The 17,713-nt window shown below is 51.4% G+C and overlaps 1 protein-coding gene across 1 annotated transcript; it reads left to right on the top strand.

Annotated features, from left to right (window-relative positions):
• The first annotated feature begins 279 nt into the window (after positions 1-279).
• TRIB3 (tribbles pseudokinase 3) lies at positions 280-11,889 on the top strand. The gene is made up of 4 exons (XM_027078662.1): positions 280-490; positions 3,886-4,176; positions 7,222-7,514; positions 10,551-11,889. The coding sequence occupies exons 2-4, from the start codon at positions 3,886-3,888 to the stop codon at positions 11,038-11,040; spliced, it is 1,074 nt and encodes a 357-aa protein (XP_026934463.1). The 5' UTR covers positions 280-490; the 3' UTR covers positions 11,041-11,889.
• The last annotated feature ends 5,824 nt before the right edge of the window (positions 11,890-17,713 follow it).

Genomic DNA, 17,713 nt, shown 5'->3' on the forward strand with positions numbered 1-17,713 from the left:
AGAAAAGCAAAATGCTTTTTCCAAGGTGATAGGGATAGCCAGCCACCGGCATCGCTTTGAATCTTCGAGTACGGGGCGGGAGGGGTAGGCAGGGGGCGGGGGTGGAAACAAGACACCCCTAGAGGGCCGGGAGGGGTTCCGGGACCGCAAGCGGACCGCATGGAAGGGGTGGGGCGGGGCGCCCACGGAGGTGACCCCGGGGGGCGGGGCTCAGGGGATGGTGCAATCCCGGGCCTGAGGGCATCAGGCAGTGGCTTGATTAGCTCAGGTTTACATCACCCGGGTCGGAGCTGTAGCCTGGCGCTCGGCGTCCCCGAGACATTCGCGGCGGAAGCGGCGGCGGCTCCGCACGCGTCCGGCTGCTGGGGACCGAAGCCAGAGCCCGACCCGGAGCCGAGCTCAGCCACGACGGAGCAGCGCGGGCCACCCGGGGGTGCCTGGGGACTCTGAGCTTGGCCGGCACCAGGACTCCGTCGCGCGCGAGGGCAGGGTACCCGGCGGGGGCGGGAGGCTGCGGCCGGAGGGGCTGAGGGGCGGCCGGGAGCCTCGGGGCGGCTGGGGTTGTCTCGTGTCACACGTACACACACACACACACACACACACACACACACACACACACACAACTTTTAAGGAAACCCACGGTCCGGGGAGCGACCTGGGCTGAGTGTTCCCGCCGGGCCCAGGTGACGCGGCCCCACAGGGCGTGGGGTCGCCGAGCGTGGCCGATCAGGCTGGCGGGAGGATGCGTGCCCACGGGACGTGGCAGCATGTCCCGGGGGCGGAGGGTGTGTAGTGTCCGCATTTGTGTGAGTGTGGGGCGGGCAGGGGAGTTGTGTGGCTGGGTGCGGGGAGGTCTGTGGGGGTCACTGGGGGCCGGGGGGAGCCTGTCTACCTGTGGAATGTGCCCTTGCGGATCTGCTGGGGTCCACGTAGGCCAGTGGGGTCCGGGTGGGGCTGTGTCTCCGGGGACCTTGCGAGCTATGCGGAGGGCTGAGCACCGGGCGGCAGGTGCGGGCCCTGCGGGGACGGCGGTGCCCGTGGTGGGCGGGGGGGGGGGCGGCGCAGGGTCAAGGGCAGCCAGGACGCGGCGTGAGGGCATGGGCCACGGGTGTGACGGGCCTGACGGCTACCGGTTTGCGAGGTGTAGGATGCGCGCGTATTCTGTTGTTGCCGACTGTGTGTGTTGTACCTGTTGATTCTGGGGTGTGGGGGCGAGGCCTCTTATCTCAGCCCAGGGGCCCAGCCTCCTTGCCTTTGCCCGCCCCTCCCAGGCCCCTCGCCGGCCCTCGGTTTCCGCTGAACCTTCTGCTCCGGGACCCCCGCCCCTCCGCCGCTTCCTCTCCCACGGCTTCCGATCCCGGCTGCCGAGGACGGGGCGAGGCCGCCCACTGCCTTCGCTGTGGGGGCGGGGTGGGCGGGGGGTCAGACTGAGCGTGTGGCCTTGTTGGTATCCGTCCTGCAGTCGTGAGTATGATAGTTGGGAGAGCTCTGTGTGCGTGTGCGTGCAAGCTTGCCGGTGGAGGGCGAGGTGTGTGTCTCTTAATAATGTGGGTGCCCCTCTCTGCCTTGGCTGGCTGGCTTGGACAGAGTGTGTTTTGGGGGGGCGTGTGTACACCCGTCTGCCCTGGGTTGTGTGAGTGTGTGTGTTTGGTATGACCCGCCCTTATTCCCCTGGGAGTGTCAGGGAACAGCAAGAGGTAGAAATTAGGGGCTGCCTCCATCCTACTGCAGAGATTTTAATCTTGCCCTGTGGCATGCAAATTCCCTTGTTCACCTATAGACTCAGTTACCCCATCTGTCCAATGGAGCTCATCCCAGGCCCTACCAGGCTCTGAGCCCTGGATAGGGCAAAAGCAGCCTGGGGTGCCGATGTGGCCACGGGAGAGCCACTCCAGGGAGTCTCAGGCTTTGCAGGGCGCAAAGCATCTACACAGACAGGGATCATCTTGCTTTACTCTCTGAACAGCCAGTGCAGTAAGGAGTGTCATCCTAACCTCATCCCTGCAGAAGTTTCTGAGACTCCCAAGGGTAGCACTTCAGCATCTTCAGCTTTGAGTAATAATGATAATAATAATAACAAACCAACAGTAGTGACCATTTCCTGACACCTACCCTGCAACAGGGCCATGTTAATTTATTTGTATTTTCATTTCATCATTACAAAAATCTTATGGGGTTTGCATCTACTTTACAGATGAGGGAATGGAGGCTCAGGAATTTTGAAGAACTTGCCTAGGGCTCTCGAGCCAGGAAGGGTCTGAGCCAGGATGACATCCAGGGAATATCTGATTACAGTCACCCCCTAATGCATTCTTACCAAGATGGGATTATGGTCTTTCATTCGAGATGGGGGCTCCCTCCCTCCCAAGGCAGCCCATGCATTTGGGAGCCCATGCATTTGGCATGATTGGAGAGATGGGCTTCAGTCAGAGAACTGACTGAGTGATGTTTCCCCCTAATCCTGCCTAGGACTGTTGGGAAGGTCTTCACGTGGCTGAAGTCTATCTCCCTCTCACACCTCATACCTGGGCCTCCTTGTTCCTCATCTGGAGCCTGGATGGGTGGGCAGACGGGTCCTGGAGAGAACCTTTCCTCCCTGACATGCCTTTGCCCTCTCCTCCACCCACCACACACACAGTGACACAGCTGTACCCGGGGTGGGGGTGCGGGGTGCTTCCTCTGAAGTTGAATGAGTGAATCTTGGGGCTTTGAGAGACCTCCCCTCCCTGCCTCATTCTCACCTGATGGTAAAACTGAGCTGGCTGGTGGACTAACTCTGCATGTAAACAAAGTTCACATTTTAAAAAAGAAATACACCTCATCTGTTTTGAAATACTCAAGCACTAAGTGAATGTGGAATCTTTATTTTAAATTACTGAAATTGAAAATTCCCTTGCCTCCCTACCAAATCCCTTCCTCTTCTGGAGTCTCTCAGGAGGCCAGAAGCTACTGTGGCCAATTTAGTCTGGGTCCTTCCAGACCTTTTCCTGTGCATTTACACACCTATATATACAAATATGCAGATACATCATGTTACATGCTGGTGGGTTTTTTTACATAAATGAGATCATCTTGGGTACACTGTTCAGCAGCTAGCTTTGTTCACTTGACAATAAGTATATTCATTCCAGAACATCCATTCATATGTAAGTTCAGTATACACTTCATTGATTCATCATCCTTCATCATCCCTACTCCCCCTCCCCCTCCTTGCATCCCTCCCTACCTTTCAGAGGTAATAGTTGCCTGTACTACAGCACTCAACAGATACAGTGCAAAGTCTCTCTTCCTCCCTCTCACCAACCATCAAATCTACCTCTCCACTGTGCTTTTTTTTCACTTAACATTTCACTCTGGAGATCTTTCCAATTAGCACATAAAGAATTTCCTCAGTCTTTTATATGGCTACAACTGTTCCACATATAGAGAAATATAATGTATTTAACCAGTCTCCTAATGATGGGCATTTAATTGTTTCTATCACATGGGCTGTAGGGATAACCTTGTACTTGCATCATTGCATCAGTATGTAGAGAGTTCCTGGTCTTTTTCAGAGCTGTATAGTATTCCACTGTGTGGCTGTACTGTGATGTTTTAACCAGTCCTCTACTGCTGGACATCTGGGGGAATTTCCTGCTTTTTGCTGGTAGACGCAAGGCTCTGATTAGCAGCCTTTCACATATTTAATTTTTTGGTAGGCATTTCAATTGGAGGATAAATTCCCGGAAGTGGGCCACCCGGTCAAGGGCATACGCATTTGTCCATTTAATGCATACCGCCAAGTCACCCTTCATAAAGGCTGTGCCAGTGTATCCTCCCACCAGCAGACGAAAAGAGGGGACACCGAGCAGCCTTATTTTAGTGCTTTTCTCCCCTTCTTTCTAGATGCAAGCCACCTCTCTGGCTGTTCCTGAGGGTGCCCCCTCCAGGAAGAAGCGGTTGGAGTTGGATGATGACCTAGACACTGAGTGTCCCACCCAGAAACATGCTCGATGTGGGCCCCAGCCCGGGCTGCCCTCCTGCCAACTGCCCCTGAGCCCACCCCCTGCTCCAGTTCACACCCCTGCTGTGACCACTGCCTCCAGGCTTGGACCCTATGTTCTCCTGGAGCCTGAGGAGGGCAGCTGGACCTACCGCACCCTGCACTGCCCCACAGGCACGGAGTACATCTGCAAGGTACATGCCCCAGGGACCACTGTCCCCAAGCATCACAGCGGGCTGGGAAAGGATTGCCAGGGCTGAGGGACCCTTATATTAATTTAGTTCTGTTTTTGTTGGGGAAGCAACCAGTGAATCCCCAGCTCTCTGTCAAGCTCCAGGCTGGGCTGAAACCGAGAGGTAAACCAGATGGTCCCAGCCCTGGGGGAATTCACAGCTTAGGCCCCATAGTATGATAAATGTTGCTGGGGTGGAGCTTAGGGGCCATGAGAGCACAGAGAAGCCTCTAGTGTATTCAAAGGCAGAGTCAGAAAAGGCTGAGTAGGAGTCAGCCAGGGAAAAGTGGGAGAAGGGAGTTCCAGGCAGGGGAAACAGAGGCCTACAGGATTGAGGGCAAGGCACTTCAGAGAATTAAAAGGACTTCATTGTGGCCGGAGTGGAGAGGGGGTGCAGACAGGGCCAGCAGATGACAGCTCGCAGCCACTGGTTGTGAAAGCATTAGGAAGAAGCCCCCACTAGGCTGTGGGGAGCCATTTAAAGTATTTGCACAGAGTAAGATGAGATATGGTAGACATCAGAACTCCTGGGAACCTGGAGGTCATTGGGCCTACCAGTGGCCATTTTACAGATGGAAAGACTGAGGTCAAGAGGAGAAGGGCCATGCATGAAGCCACATGGCATCAAGCCTGGATCCTAGGGCACAGTCCAGGGTTCCCGACAGAAATCAGAGTTCTTGGCAGAATTCAGGCAACAGGCAGGGCCAAGTGACCCATACAGGACACTGCCAGGTCTCAGCTCACAAGGACAGAGATGAAAGCATAATCGTAGGTATTTACTGTGCACCAGGTACTATGTTGATTGTCTAGTCTGCATCACTCCTCTAATCTTCACATAGTCTATGAGGTAGTTACTATTATTGGGCCCATTCTATAGATAGAGGACAGGCTCAGGTTCAGAAAGCTGTGGTTACTTGCCACCTCACAAAGCCAAGAGGTGTCAGAGCTGAGATTGGGCCCAAGCAGGTTAAGCCCAGAGCCGTGGGCCTCATGCTAGGACAGGTGGTTCACACACAAGCAGGGCAGGTTTGCTCTGGTGGGCAGGGGTAAGGAGGATAGGGAGACCCAGGTACACAGGGAGGGGTAGAAGGGGGCTGGGTCCCCTTGGGAAGGCACAGAGAGGCAGAGGGACTGAAGCCTCCATCCAACTGGGAGGAGCAGCAACGGTGGCTCCAGCTCCTGTTGATGGGGGTGCAGCGGGCGGGGCCAGATCTGGACATCACACTGGGCTCTGGGCTGCCTGATGCTGGTCCCCAGGGCTACCCCAGGTGCTCTAAGGAACCCCTGAACTCTGGGTCCCCTTCCTGCAGCACCACAGGTTTTTTTCTGTTCCCCTGGGGAGGGAGGTCCATGCTGAGAGGAACGACCATGGCAAGCTGGAGCCAGAAGCACCATGCTTTCACATGGCCCCGGACATTCAGGAACATTTAAAGAAATCTTCTGGGATGTGCCTGTTCCTATGTCCAGCGTGAGCTGTGGGGGCCGCCCTGCCGTTTCCACATTGCCTAGGCTTTTCTGGTCGGTGTGTAGAAAGATCTACATCCTGTCTTCCTAGATTATTGCCTTATTCATTAATTCAGCAAACTCTCAGTGAGCACTTGTACGTGCCGTGCACCATGCGCCATGTACCATGCTGTGGCTCAAAAGTAGACCAAGCTCTGCCCCCACAGTTCGCGCTGGGGGTGAATGAGTAAAATATACATCAGGTGATCTTAACTGCTATGGAGAAAAACTAGGAGCTGGGAGAGAGGGAGTGGGGAGGGGAGGGGGTGAAGGTGATCTTAGCTGGGAAGTCCAGAAAGACCTCTTTGAGGAGGTGACTTTGAGCAGTGACTAGTGCACTGGGGGAGCCAGCCCTGTGGGTATCTAGAGGAGAACATTCAGGTGGCAGGAAAAGCAAGTGCAAATGCTCAGAGGCAGGGATGTGCTTGCCCTGACTTTTAAAAAAGTCTCCGTTTTTGGATTATTGCCTCCATTTTTTCATGGATTAAATATGTATATGCTTTATTTATTTATTTTTATTTTCTGTGTGTCACAGACAAAATAACAAGCAAAGGGTTTAAAGGCAGATAAACCAAAGTGAGTAGACTGCTCTACCACTGATTAGCTGTGTGGCTTCCAAGTCACCTTCCTCTGAACATCCTTTCAGGAATATGGCAAGGTTTCCATCTAATGTCCATAAAGCCCCTAGCATCTTTCCCCACAACCTCCCCACTCTCACCACGGGCCCCACCCTCCTCCCCCACCCCATTCTAGCCATACTGATCTTTGGCTGGGTTTCTAGAGCAGCTCAGGTTCTTTCCTGCCTCAGGGCCTTTGCACTTCCTGTGCCTCCCACCTAGAAAGCTTATCCCTTGGGCACCTCAGTCATTCAGGTCACTTCCTCAGAGTCCCTTCCAGACTACACTTTCTAAAATAGGTGCCTCCTGCCAGAATACTCTTCATTCCAGCATTCCTTTGCAATTCTTATCAGAATTTGTAAGCATTTAGTTTTTTTGGCCTGTTTACTGTCTCATGTATTGGACTACGGGCACCAGGAGGGCGGGGACCATGGCTGTCAGTCAAGTTAGCGCCCCAGTGGCTGGTACAGGTAGGCATTCAATGCCTGCTTGTGGAATAAAGGAAAGGGTGGGTGGGCAGTGAATCCTAGAGAATGGTAGCCATGTTGATGATGAGGGGAAGGATGAGTTACTTGTGCATGATCTCCTCTTTTGGACGCCCTCTGTTTGGGGGGGTTATTTTTGTTCAGGTTACCTGTCATTTTAAATTATCTGAGGTTTAAGGCCATATGAGCTCGCAGCTAAGAGCCCAGATGATGGAGAACAGGGATTCAGTCGCAGCTCTGTCCCTTGCTGGCCGTGTGGCCCTCCGCTTGGTCAGGATTGAGTGACCTGCTGCTGAAGTGCTGGGGCACAAGGCCCAGCACACAGTAGTTGGCTGTGACTGGCTGCAAGGCCGACCTGGGCCCCACGGGGTCCCCACCCGTGTTCACACCATGCTCCCACAGGTGTACCCGGCCTGCGAGGCCCTGGCGGTGCTGGAGCCATACTTGCGGCTGCCCCACCACTGCCATGTGGCCCGGCCGGTGGAGGTCCTGACAGGCACGCGGCACCTCTACGCCTTCTTCCCACGGCCGCATGGGGACATGCACAGCCTGGTGCGTCGCCGGCGTTGCCTCCTGGAGCCCGAGGCCGCAGCGCTCTTCCGCCAGATGGCCACCATCCTGGCACACTGCCACCAGCACGGGCTGGTCCTGCGCGACCTCAAGCTGCAGCGCTTCATCTTTGCTGACCCGGAGAGGTGAGCGTGGCCACGGATAAGGCCTTGACTGATGTTCTGGTCACAGTTAGATTGAGGTTATGCATTTTTGGCAAGAATACCACAGAAGCCATAGGGTCTTCTCAGCCCATCCTATCAGGAGATATGGGCTGCTGATACGGATTGCTGTGATGTTAACCTCAATCTTTGGTTAAGGTGGCTTCTACCAAGTTTCTCCACTGGAAGTTTCCTAATTTACCATCTATAATTAATAAATACCTTGGGGGCTTCCCTGGTGGCGCAGTGGTTGAGAGTCCGCCTGCCAATGCAGGGGACACTGGTTCGTGCCCCAGTCCGGGAAGATCCCACATGCCTTGGAGCGACTGGGCCTGTGAGCCATGACCACTGAGCCTGCACGTCCAGAGACTGTGCTCCACAACAGGAGAGGTCACAACAGTGAGAGGCCCGCGTACCGCCAAAAAAAAATTAAAATTAAAAAAAATAATAATAAATACCTTGGGCAATACCTTGTAATTAATCTGTACTATGAGGTTCTTTCGGGCTCTGCATGTAAATATCCTGTTTCTCCTTAAACTTTCACCCGCTAATTTCAGCCACCCTCCATTCTGCCTGTAGCAGTTATTCCTAGGATGTTTGCCTAAGGGTGGTTTTCTAATTCCTTTTACATTCTATACTGAAATGAACATGCTTTTAGTAAGAAGTAGAATGTAAATTTTATCATGATTTTTAAGCTAATACACAGCTTCAAATAATTTTGAGCTTAGGGTGAGTACAACACCCCCAGACCACCCAGAAGTGAGAAAAGTACTTTCTTCCCTTTTCAAGGCAATAGTTTGAGAAGCACCATCAGAAGAGGGATGGTGGAATCAAACAAACCTGGGTTCAAATTCTGGTTCTACTTTTTAACTTGCAATTTGTCCTTGAGCAATGGCTTCACCTGACTGAAGCTTGACTTTTTTTTTTTTTTTTTTTTGCGGTACGCGGGCCTCTCACTGTTGGGGCCTCTCCCGTTGCAGAGCACAGGCTCCGGACGCGCAGGCTCAGCGGCCATGGCTCACGGGCCCAGGCGCTCCGCGGCATGTGGGATCTTCCCGGACCGGGGCACGAACCCGTGTACCCTGCATCGGCAGGCGGACTCTCAATCACTGTGCCACCAGGGAAGCCCCGAACCTTGACTTCTTTATCTGAAAAATGGGCCAATAATGCTAACACCTCAGCCCACCCCCTGTGCAGTGATTCACAGGACTAGTCAGCATTTTCAGACAGGCACCCAGGAAGTGGTGGCATGGGAACAAGATTAAAGCAGTGGTAATAGTATGCTTCCTATTAAAGTAGTCTAGAGTGCTCGGTGGGAGTTATTTATTTATTTATAATTAATTAATTTATTTATTTATGGCTGCGTTGGGTCTTCATTGCTGCACACGGGCTTTCTCTAGTTGTGGCTAGCGGGGGCTACTATTTGTTGCGGTGCGTGGGCTCCTCATTGTGGTGGCTTCTCTTGTTGCCAAGCACAGGCTCTAGGCACGTGGGCTTCAGTAGTTGTGGCACACAGGCTCAGTAGTTATGGCACACGGGCTTAGTTGCTCTTCAGCATGTGGGATCGTCCCAGACCAGGGCTCGAACCCATGTCCCCTGCAGTGGCAGGCGGATTCTTAACCACGGTGCCACCAGGGAAGCCCCGTGGGAGTTATTTAAAGCAGAAGTTGCAAATGGTGGTCTACACACCCTTTTTTTTTTTGCCCCACATTCCTGTTCGTTTGTGGTTTTATTTTATTTATTTATTTTTTTGCGGTACGCAGGCCCCTCACCACTGTGGCCTCTCCCGTTGTGGAGCACAGGCTCCAGACGCGCAGGCTCAGTGGCCATGGCTCACGGGCCCAGCCGCTTTGCAGCATGTGGGATCCTCCCGGACTGGGGCACGAACCCGTGTCCCCTGCATCGGCAGATGGACTCCAGACCGCTGCACCACCAGGGAAGCCCTTGTGTTTTTAATTAAAATTGGTTGCGGGAATCCACTGGTGGTCCAGTGGTTGGGACTCTAGGCTTCCACTGCGGGGGCCCCAAGTTTGATCCCTGGTCAGGGAACTGGGATCCCACAGGACACGCGGCATGGCCAAAAAATTAAAAAAAAAAAGGGACTTTCCTAGTGGTCCAGTGGTTATCCACGCTCCCAATGCAGGGGCCCCCCGTTCGATCCCTGGTCAGGGAACTGAGATCCTACATACCTCAACTAAGCCCGCGTGCCGCAACTACTGAGCCTGCACCACAACTAGAGAGCCCATGCACCACAATGAAGACCCAGTGCAGCCAAAATTAATTAGTTAAAAAAATAAATAAAATTGGTTGCTAACTTTTTAAAAGCTGGGATTTTTTTCATTAAAATATGATCTCTGACTTCTCTTGTGGAAAAGGGGACCATGGAGCCACCTGGGAACTACATAAGCAGCTCATAGCGCTGGCTCTGGGCTGGAGAGAGCCAGGATTCAATCCCAGCCCTGCTTCCCGTGGCTGCAAAATGGCCTCTTCCTCATCGGTTGTATGAGGGTGAAATGACATACACCAGGTCGAAGCTCAGCCCAGGGTCAGGTTCGCAGTGGACACTCCAAATACTGACTGTAATGTTGTTAGTGGTGCCCTTTTTAGGCAGGGTTTGTGCTGAGATAGTTGGCACAGTCCCCACTTCCTACTTCTAATTTTGTTACCTGCCTAGACCCTAAGTTTGCCTCTGGCTTAATAGAGGCTTAATGCCCTCAGCCACCTGAGTACGCACCTCCCCACACCAGGCCCCCGCCCCACAGACAGTTGGGAAATGTGTTCCTCTCAGAGTCCTAGTTCAAATTTAATTTCTCTGTGACCTTAAGACATGACTTAATCTCTCTGAGCCTAGACTTCCTCATCTGTAATACGGGATTAATCAATCATCCAGCCTCACAGGACTGGCTCATGTCTGGCAAATGCCAGCAGGCCCTTGGGAAATGGATGCCATTAAGTGTGACAGTGTGGGGTGGTGGCGTGGGGGGTCCCACTATCTGACCCCCTGTCTCTCCCCCTGCACAGGACAAAGCTGGTGCTGGAGAACCTGGAGGATGCCTGTGTGCTGACCGGGCCTGACGACTCCTTGTGGGACAAGCACGCGTGCCCAGCCTATGTGGGCCCTGAGATCCTCAGTTCCCAGCCATCCTACTCCGGCAAGGCGGCAGACATCTGGAGCCTGGGCGTGGCCCTCTTCACCATGCTGGCTGGCCACTACCCCTTCCAGGACTCAGAGCCTGCTCTGCTCTTCGGCAAGATCCGCCGTGGGGCCTTCGCCCTGCCCGAGGGCCTCTCGGCCCCGGCCCGCTGCCTGGTCCGCTGCCTCCTCCGAAGGGAGCCAGCTGAGCGGCTCACGGCCTCAGGCATCCTGCTGCACCCTTGGCTGCGGGAGAATGTGATCCCTACACCCCCCTCGCGATCCAGCCTCTGCGAGGCTGACCAGGTGGTCCCAGAAGGGCTGGGGCTGGAGGAGGCGGAGGAGGAGGGAGAGAGAGATGTGTGTCTCTACGGCTAACGCGACCCTACTGGACTCTCAGCCCCAGACTGCCAGTTGAGGCTGGGGTATCTCTAAGCTCTCTCCTGCCTCTTTGAACTGAGCCGAACCTTAAGTGCCTTCTGGGAGGGAGAGAGGAAGAGGTGTGTGTGGAGCGTGCTGGACGCACACACCTGTGCACATGAGCTCGTGCCTCACCGAGTCCTCGGGAGCTCACTGTGCCAAGTGCCACTCCCAGTGCTGGGAACACAGCAGTGAACGACAGAGACAAAACTCCTGCTCACAGAGTTGACAACACTTTCCAGGCCCACTGGGCAGTGTCTACACTGAGCACCCACAGTGCAGGTATCAGCATCCACTCATGCTGATGCCCAGGTACCTCTGACATGGGACAGTCCCTTACACAAACAACCGAGCTGCCTTTGTATCTTGCACCTTTTCAGAGAAAGGGAAGCATCCCTGTGCCAAAGGCTCCAGGCCCCTCCCCTGTAACTCAGGACTCTAGAGCCCAGACCATGCTGGGAATTGTGCCCCCAGCAGCTCTGTCCTCTTGGTCAAGGGCTTCTCCATCCAGGCCTGAGCCAAGGATTTGGGCTGGAAGATCAAGAGTGCAAATGGTGAGGCTGGTCTTCATCTAACTCAAAGAGTAGTTTGGAGTGAAGGGCCAGGCCTGTCCACCTCAGTGGCCCCTGACCTGAGCACCAGAGTTGGGGGCCGGGATCAGGCAGGTTCTGTCCCCTGACCTCCTGAAAAGTCCCAAGCTCTGTTCTGGGGACACTTGGGGTCCAGGACCCTATGTCAACACTGTGGGATTTGGATGCCATGAGTATATGTTTTTATCTTGTGCCTAATAAAGGAATTATGAAGTACTGTCATTTCTCCTGGTTATTTCATCCATCTTCTCCCCATCTCTTGTGAGTTTTGTCTGCCTCCAAACCAGCCCCAGGGTGAAAGGCCAGAGGCCTTGTGTGTCAATCTCAGCTTGAGTGGTTCATGAGAACAGAAGACCCAGTAGGTCTTCCCTCATTCCCTCTGTTCCTTCTGGATGTCTTGGTGTCTCAGGATACTTTTTGGCTGCATGTAACTAAACCGTGAGTTAAAGTGGCTTTGAAAAGAAGAAAACGTATTTCACACAAAGCAAGAGGTCGACAGGCGGGGAATGGGCTTCACGCTGGTTGATTCGGCTCTCAGAGCTGTTAGCAAGGACCTGGCTCCCTAGGCTCATTCTGTCTCTTTGCTCTGTTGTCCCAGGTAACTGCTCGTACAATGGCTACAGCAGTCCCAGGTGTCACATAAGAGAGACCCATGACCAGAGGAAGAAGGAGGGTGGCGTGGTAGTACTTGAGAACTCAGTACTCTGGAGTCAGGTTACCTGGAATTAAATCCTGGCTCCAACACTCACTAGCTGTTTGACCCTCGGCAAGTTTCTGAATCACTCTATACCTCAGATTCTTAATCTGTAAAATGAGGGATAATAATACCTAACTCAGGAGAATCAAATGGGTTATTTTAGCTAAAGCACTTCGAATAAACAGTGGCTGGCATAACAAGTCCTCAGTCAGAGTTAGTTGTTCTCTCTCTAGCTTTTCCATGGGATGGGGAGGTCTTTCCCAGGAGCACTCCTAATAGACGTTTTGGCCAGAACTGGGCCACTGTGACCTCCTGGCCAATCACCAGCAAGGGAAATGCAGTTATGTTAATTAATCATGCCGGTTCCCCAGCTGTAGGTGGGAGCAGCCTCCCTGAGGTTCATGCTACGTGTGGGGGGTTGGGAGGGTGGGGTAGTGATAAATGAACAAAATCAAATTCTGAGAAGGAGGAGGTAGCGGGAGAAAGCACGAGGAAGAGAACTGCGGTAGCTCGGCCAATAGCCTGCTAACTGCAGACAGGTGAAGGAAGCTATCCTAGATCCTCCAGCCACCAGTTGAGCCCCCAGCTGACTACAAATGCAGAGTTCAGTCAGGCTGACCCAGACCAGAAGAATTCCCCAACTGACCCACAGGATCATGGGCTAAATAAAATGATCATCGTTTTAAGCCATTAAGTTTTAGGATGTTTTGTTACACAGCAAATGCTAACTAATATAGACAGGGACAAGTCAGGCTCCTCTCTGTGCACCCAGCATCACCCAGAACAGGGCCTAGCTCTGTCTAGGGTCTCGTGGAGCAGTCCCCAACTTTCACCCTTCCCCCAAACCCTCCCATAGATCCTGCCCCAGCTCCCTCACAAGCTGTGTTCTCCCTGGTGCCTGTGGAACAAGGGCAAGGGGGGACAGCTTATAGAAAACGGGGGCTGCCAAGTGGCAGGTCTTTATCTACATTACACGGAGAGACTCATCCAAGCCTCCCGACAACTCTATGAGGCAGATGCTCTTGTCATTTCACAGATAAGAAAAATGAGGTTTACTATTTATTTATCTTGGCCACACCACGTGGCTTGCGGGGTCTTAGTTCCCCGACCAGGGATTGAACCCAGGCCCATGGCAGTGAAAGCATGGAGTCCTGACCACTGGACAGCCACTGAATTCCTGAAAAATGAGGTTTCGAGAGAGCAAAAGATTCATCCAAAACCACACAACAGAGAGAACAACTCACCTGGTTTTGCCTTGAAGCAGGAACTCTTGCCAAGGCCACGCTGAGGCAGCCACAAGAAAACTGTCACATAAAAGTGCAAATCAAAAAAAAAAAAAATACACATCCACTCTCACCAAGCAATACAGTGCACATAACCACACCCCTGACTGCAATTAGTGGGGACTTTCATGTTCTCTTTGTATTCGTTGAATGATCGCTGTATAAGAGTTTTACAATATCAAAGGTAATACATATATATTACTTTATATATTACAGGGAGAGAGGGACTGTTAGAAATTTAATTGGGGATTTTACATGCAATTGGGAGCTCAACACAAAATATCACACTGTGTGGCCTGCCCGATTATTCATTCACCTAGCAATTCAACAACTATTCCCAATGCCAACCAACGGTAGAGCAGGTCCCGTGCAAGACGGATGCAACGTGGTCCCTGCCCTCATGGACTTCAGTCTAACAGAGGAGACAGATGTTAAACAGATAACCACACAAATGAAGAAATTAATTATACCTGGTATGTTCTTTGTGGCAAAGACAAGCGTCACCAATAAGTCCCATGCTCCCCTACATGCCCTAGCCTCCCTTACAGTCACAGGACTAGTTCTGACCAATGGTATGTGTGTAGAAGTGACATAGGGGTGGTCACTTCTGGGCTAAAGCAACTGAAAGCTGATGGGCCTCAATCCCTGTCTTTCCCTTCCACAACTACTTGAGGCCATGCGTTCCCTTAGCTACAAGATAGAGGAGGACCACCAGATCCACGCTGGATTTTACTGAGCAAGAAATGAAGCTTCCTATGTTAAGTCTTTGCAATTTGCAGTTTGTCTGTTGGGCAGTTAGTGTTAATTACCATGACTAAGAAAAACTTGCCGCAAGAGAAGGAAGGAAAATTCTCTTCCCCAGTAACTAGGCCGTATCAGTCTTTGCTGCATTACAAACCCCCAAACATAGTGGTTCGTGATTGTCTGTGTCAGCAGTTTGGGCTGGGCTCAGCTGGTCACTCATGCGGCTGCAGGTAAAGGGTGGCTCACCAGGACAGCTCAGCTTCACTCACTTGTCTGCCGACTGGCAGGCTCCAGGGAGCCTCGGCTAGGACGGCTCATCTTGGCTCTACGTGGTCTCAGCCTCCAACAGACTCAGCGCTGGCTCCTTCCTGTGGTGGTCTTGGGGTTTCAAAAAGCAACAAGAACAAATCCCAGTGCCCAAGCTGTGCTTCTGCCACATTGGCATGTCCCACAGACAGAGCCAGGAGGTGGGGAAATTAATTCTCCCTCTCAGTGGGAGGACCTGAATATAATATGTGGCCTTTTTTTTTTCTTCAATATACTACACGAGGTATACTTGATCAAGTGAGTTGACTACAGTGCACCTAAAACTGAACCTGCAGGTAGTAGATCCCTGGGCCAACTGCTTGGTGTCTCTCAGACTGTTCCCTTCCTTTTGTGTAGTTAAGCCCTGCCCTTCCCTTGAGGCTGGACCTAGAGACTCTTCAGAGCGGGCATGCCCTCCCCTACACGCTGAAGCCCGAAGAACAGGGTTCTCAGAGGTGGTCAGTCAGTCCCCTAGGGTGCTTGTTTAAAATGCAGATCCCTGGACACTGCCCAGACCTAGTGAGTTAGAACACTTGGGGTTCTGCCTCTTAACAATCACCCTGGGTGACGCTGCTGAGCATCTGAGTTGGAGAACCTCTGTGTTTGGAGAAATCCTGCCTCCTTGGGGACTCAGAGAGCTCATGTTAGCGCCTCTCTGGTTTGTTTGCAAATGGGTGTAAAGAGGGCATAAATTCTACCTGCCTGTGATGCTAGGATGTGCTCACAGATGTGGGGGGGCTTTATCAGGTCAAAATCTCAGCCACCACCTAAGTTGTACCAGCATCCTGGGGAGAGACATGTAGCCCTCTTTCCCTCCTTGTTCTCTCTCCCCTCACCTGGCCTTGTGGCTCTGCACAGCACTTAGCACCACCTGGCAGGACGTTCTCTATCATTTGTTTGCGTGAGTTTCATAAGTCCAAGGATATGCTCTGTTTACAACTGTCTCCCTGGCTCCAAGAACAGCGCCTGGCACACAGAGCTGCTCAATAAATGTTTGTAAATTAAAGTGGTTGCTGTGTAGACCCTACATGCCTAGAGCAGAGCCAGGACACTTATGAGGGATGGTTAATGTTTACGGGCACATACTACATGCCAGGCATGCTTCTAAGTGCTTTACATGCACTATCTCATTTGATACATGATAGTCAGATGGCCCTTGATGATCTGCAACACCTGGTATCCATGCCCTTGTATACAGTTCCCTCCTACCCTGAGCTGGGCTGACAGTGTAACTAATAGGAAACTGTGAAAATAAACGAGTATGACTTTAAGTACAGGCCATAAAATATATTATGGCTTCTGCCTTATTCTTCTGGATCATCTGTTCTGGGAAAAGCCAGCTGCCATGTTGCTAGGACACTCAAGTACCCTATGGAGACATACATGTGGTAAGGAACTTACACATTCTGCAAATAACCAGCACCACCCAGGCCTATGAGTGGGCTTTCTTGAACATCAATCCTCCAGCCTCAGTCAGGCCTTCAGATAACTGAAGCTCCAGCCAACATCTTAACTGCAACCTCTGAGAGACCTTGAGCCAAAAACTACCTAAGAAACTGTTCCTGAATTCCTAACCCATAGAAACTCTGTGAGATCTACATGTTTATATCGTTTTAAGATGCGAAGTTTTGGGGTAATTTGCTATGTATCAATAACCAATAACTGATACAGATCCTAAAAACAGCCCTATGAGGGAGGGACAATGATGATCACCATTGTACAGAGGGAGAAACTGAGGCCCAGAGAGGGGAAATCTTTTGTCCAGGGCCACACAGATAGTGTAACTATGGGACTGAACCCAGGTTTGAATGACTACAGAGTCTACCCACTGGAATGAAAAACGTCCAAAGTGAATGCCAGCTCTGCCCTTGAAGGACGAAGGCTAAGACCAGAACACTGAAAGAACGTATCTGCCTCCAGTACAAATTTGTGCTGGTGAATTCAGGGCTCAGGTGAATGTGACCATTATAAAACGGCAGGCTCAGAAGAAGAAAACAAGGCAATAGGAGTGAAAACCAGCAGAAACAGACACTCAGAGTTCAGACAGCAATACTATCAGATAGACATTATAAAACAGAAACGTTTAATGTGCTTAAATAAATATATAACAAGTTTGAAACTATGGCCAAAGTATAGGAAACTATATCAAGTAACAAAGTGGATTTGAAAACCTAAAAGAACTTCTAAAATGAAAAATACAATAAACAAAATAAAAAATTCAACAGATGGGTTAAACCACAGATTAGATGTGGCTAAAGAGGGAACTAGTGAGATAGAAAGCTGACATTAATCACAGAGACAAGAGACTCCATAAATTTTTATACACAGACACATCATAGTGAAAATGTGAAAAGACAAAGAAAAAAATCTTAAAAGCAGTCAGAGGGAAAAAAACCAGAGAGATTACTTTCAAGAGAACAATAGTACAACATGGATGAACCTCAAAAACATTATGCTAAATGGAAGAAATCAATCACAAAGAACCACATATTGTAAGACTAAATTTATATAAAGTGTCCAGAATAGGAAAATCTATAGAGACCAAAAGTAGACTGGTGCAGAGGGGGTTAGAGAGTAGGAGATAGTGTCTGCTATGGGTACAGGGTTTCTTTGGGGGGTGGTAAAAATGTTCTAAAATTAGGGACTTCCCTGGTGGTCCCGTGGTTTGAATCTGCTTTCCAGTGCAGGGGAAGTGGGTTCAACCCCTGTTCGGGGAATTAAGATCCCACATGCCGCAGGGCAACTAAGCTCAAAAGCTCTAGAGCCCGTGCGCCACAACTAGAAAGTCCATGTGCCGAAACTACTAAGCCTGCATGCCAAAACTAGAGAGCCCACGTGCCGCAACAAAGAGCCCGTGCGCCGCAACGAAAGATCCCGCATGCTGCAACAAAGATCCCGCATGCCGCAACTAAGACTCGATGCAGCCAAACAAATAAAAATAAATATTTTTTAAAAATGTTCTAAAATTAGATCATGGTGATAGTTGCACAACTGTACTAAAAACTATTAAA

Source organism: Aethalodelphis obliquidens, unplaced genomic scaffold (genome assembly GCF_003676395.1).
Source record: "Aethalodelphis obliquidens isolate GAN/ISIS:26980383/991018 unplaced genomic scaffold, ASM367639v1 scaffold42, whole genome shotgun sequence".
NCBI lineage: Eukaryota > Metazoa > Chordata > Mammalia > Artiodactyla > Delphinidae > Aethalodelphis > Aethalodelphis obliquidens.

Bases quoted from the DNA above. Each gene is read 5' to 3' on its own strand.
- TRIB3 (XM_027078662.1), top strand. From the start codon at position 3,886: ATGCAAGCCACCTCTCTGGCTGTTCCTGAGGGTGCCCCCTCCAGGAAG. The intron at 4,177-7,221 runs GTACATGCCCCA...ATGCTCCCACAG, and splicing joins GCACGGAGTACATCTGCAAG to GTGTACCCGGCCTGCGAGGC. The intron at 7,515-10,550 runs GTGAGCGTGGCC...CCCCCTGCACAG, and splicing joins ATCTTTGCTGACCCGGAGAG to GACAAAGCTGGTGCTGGAGA.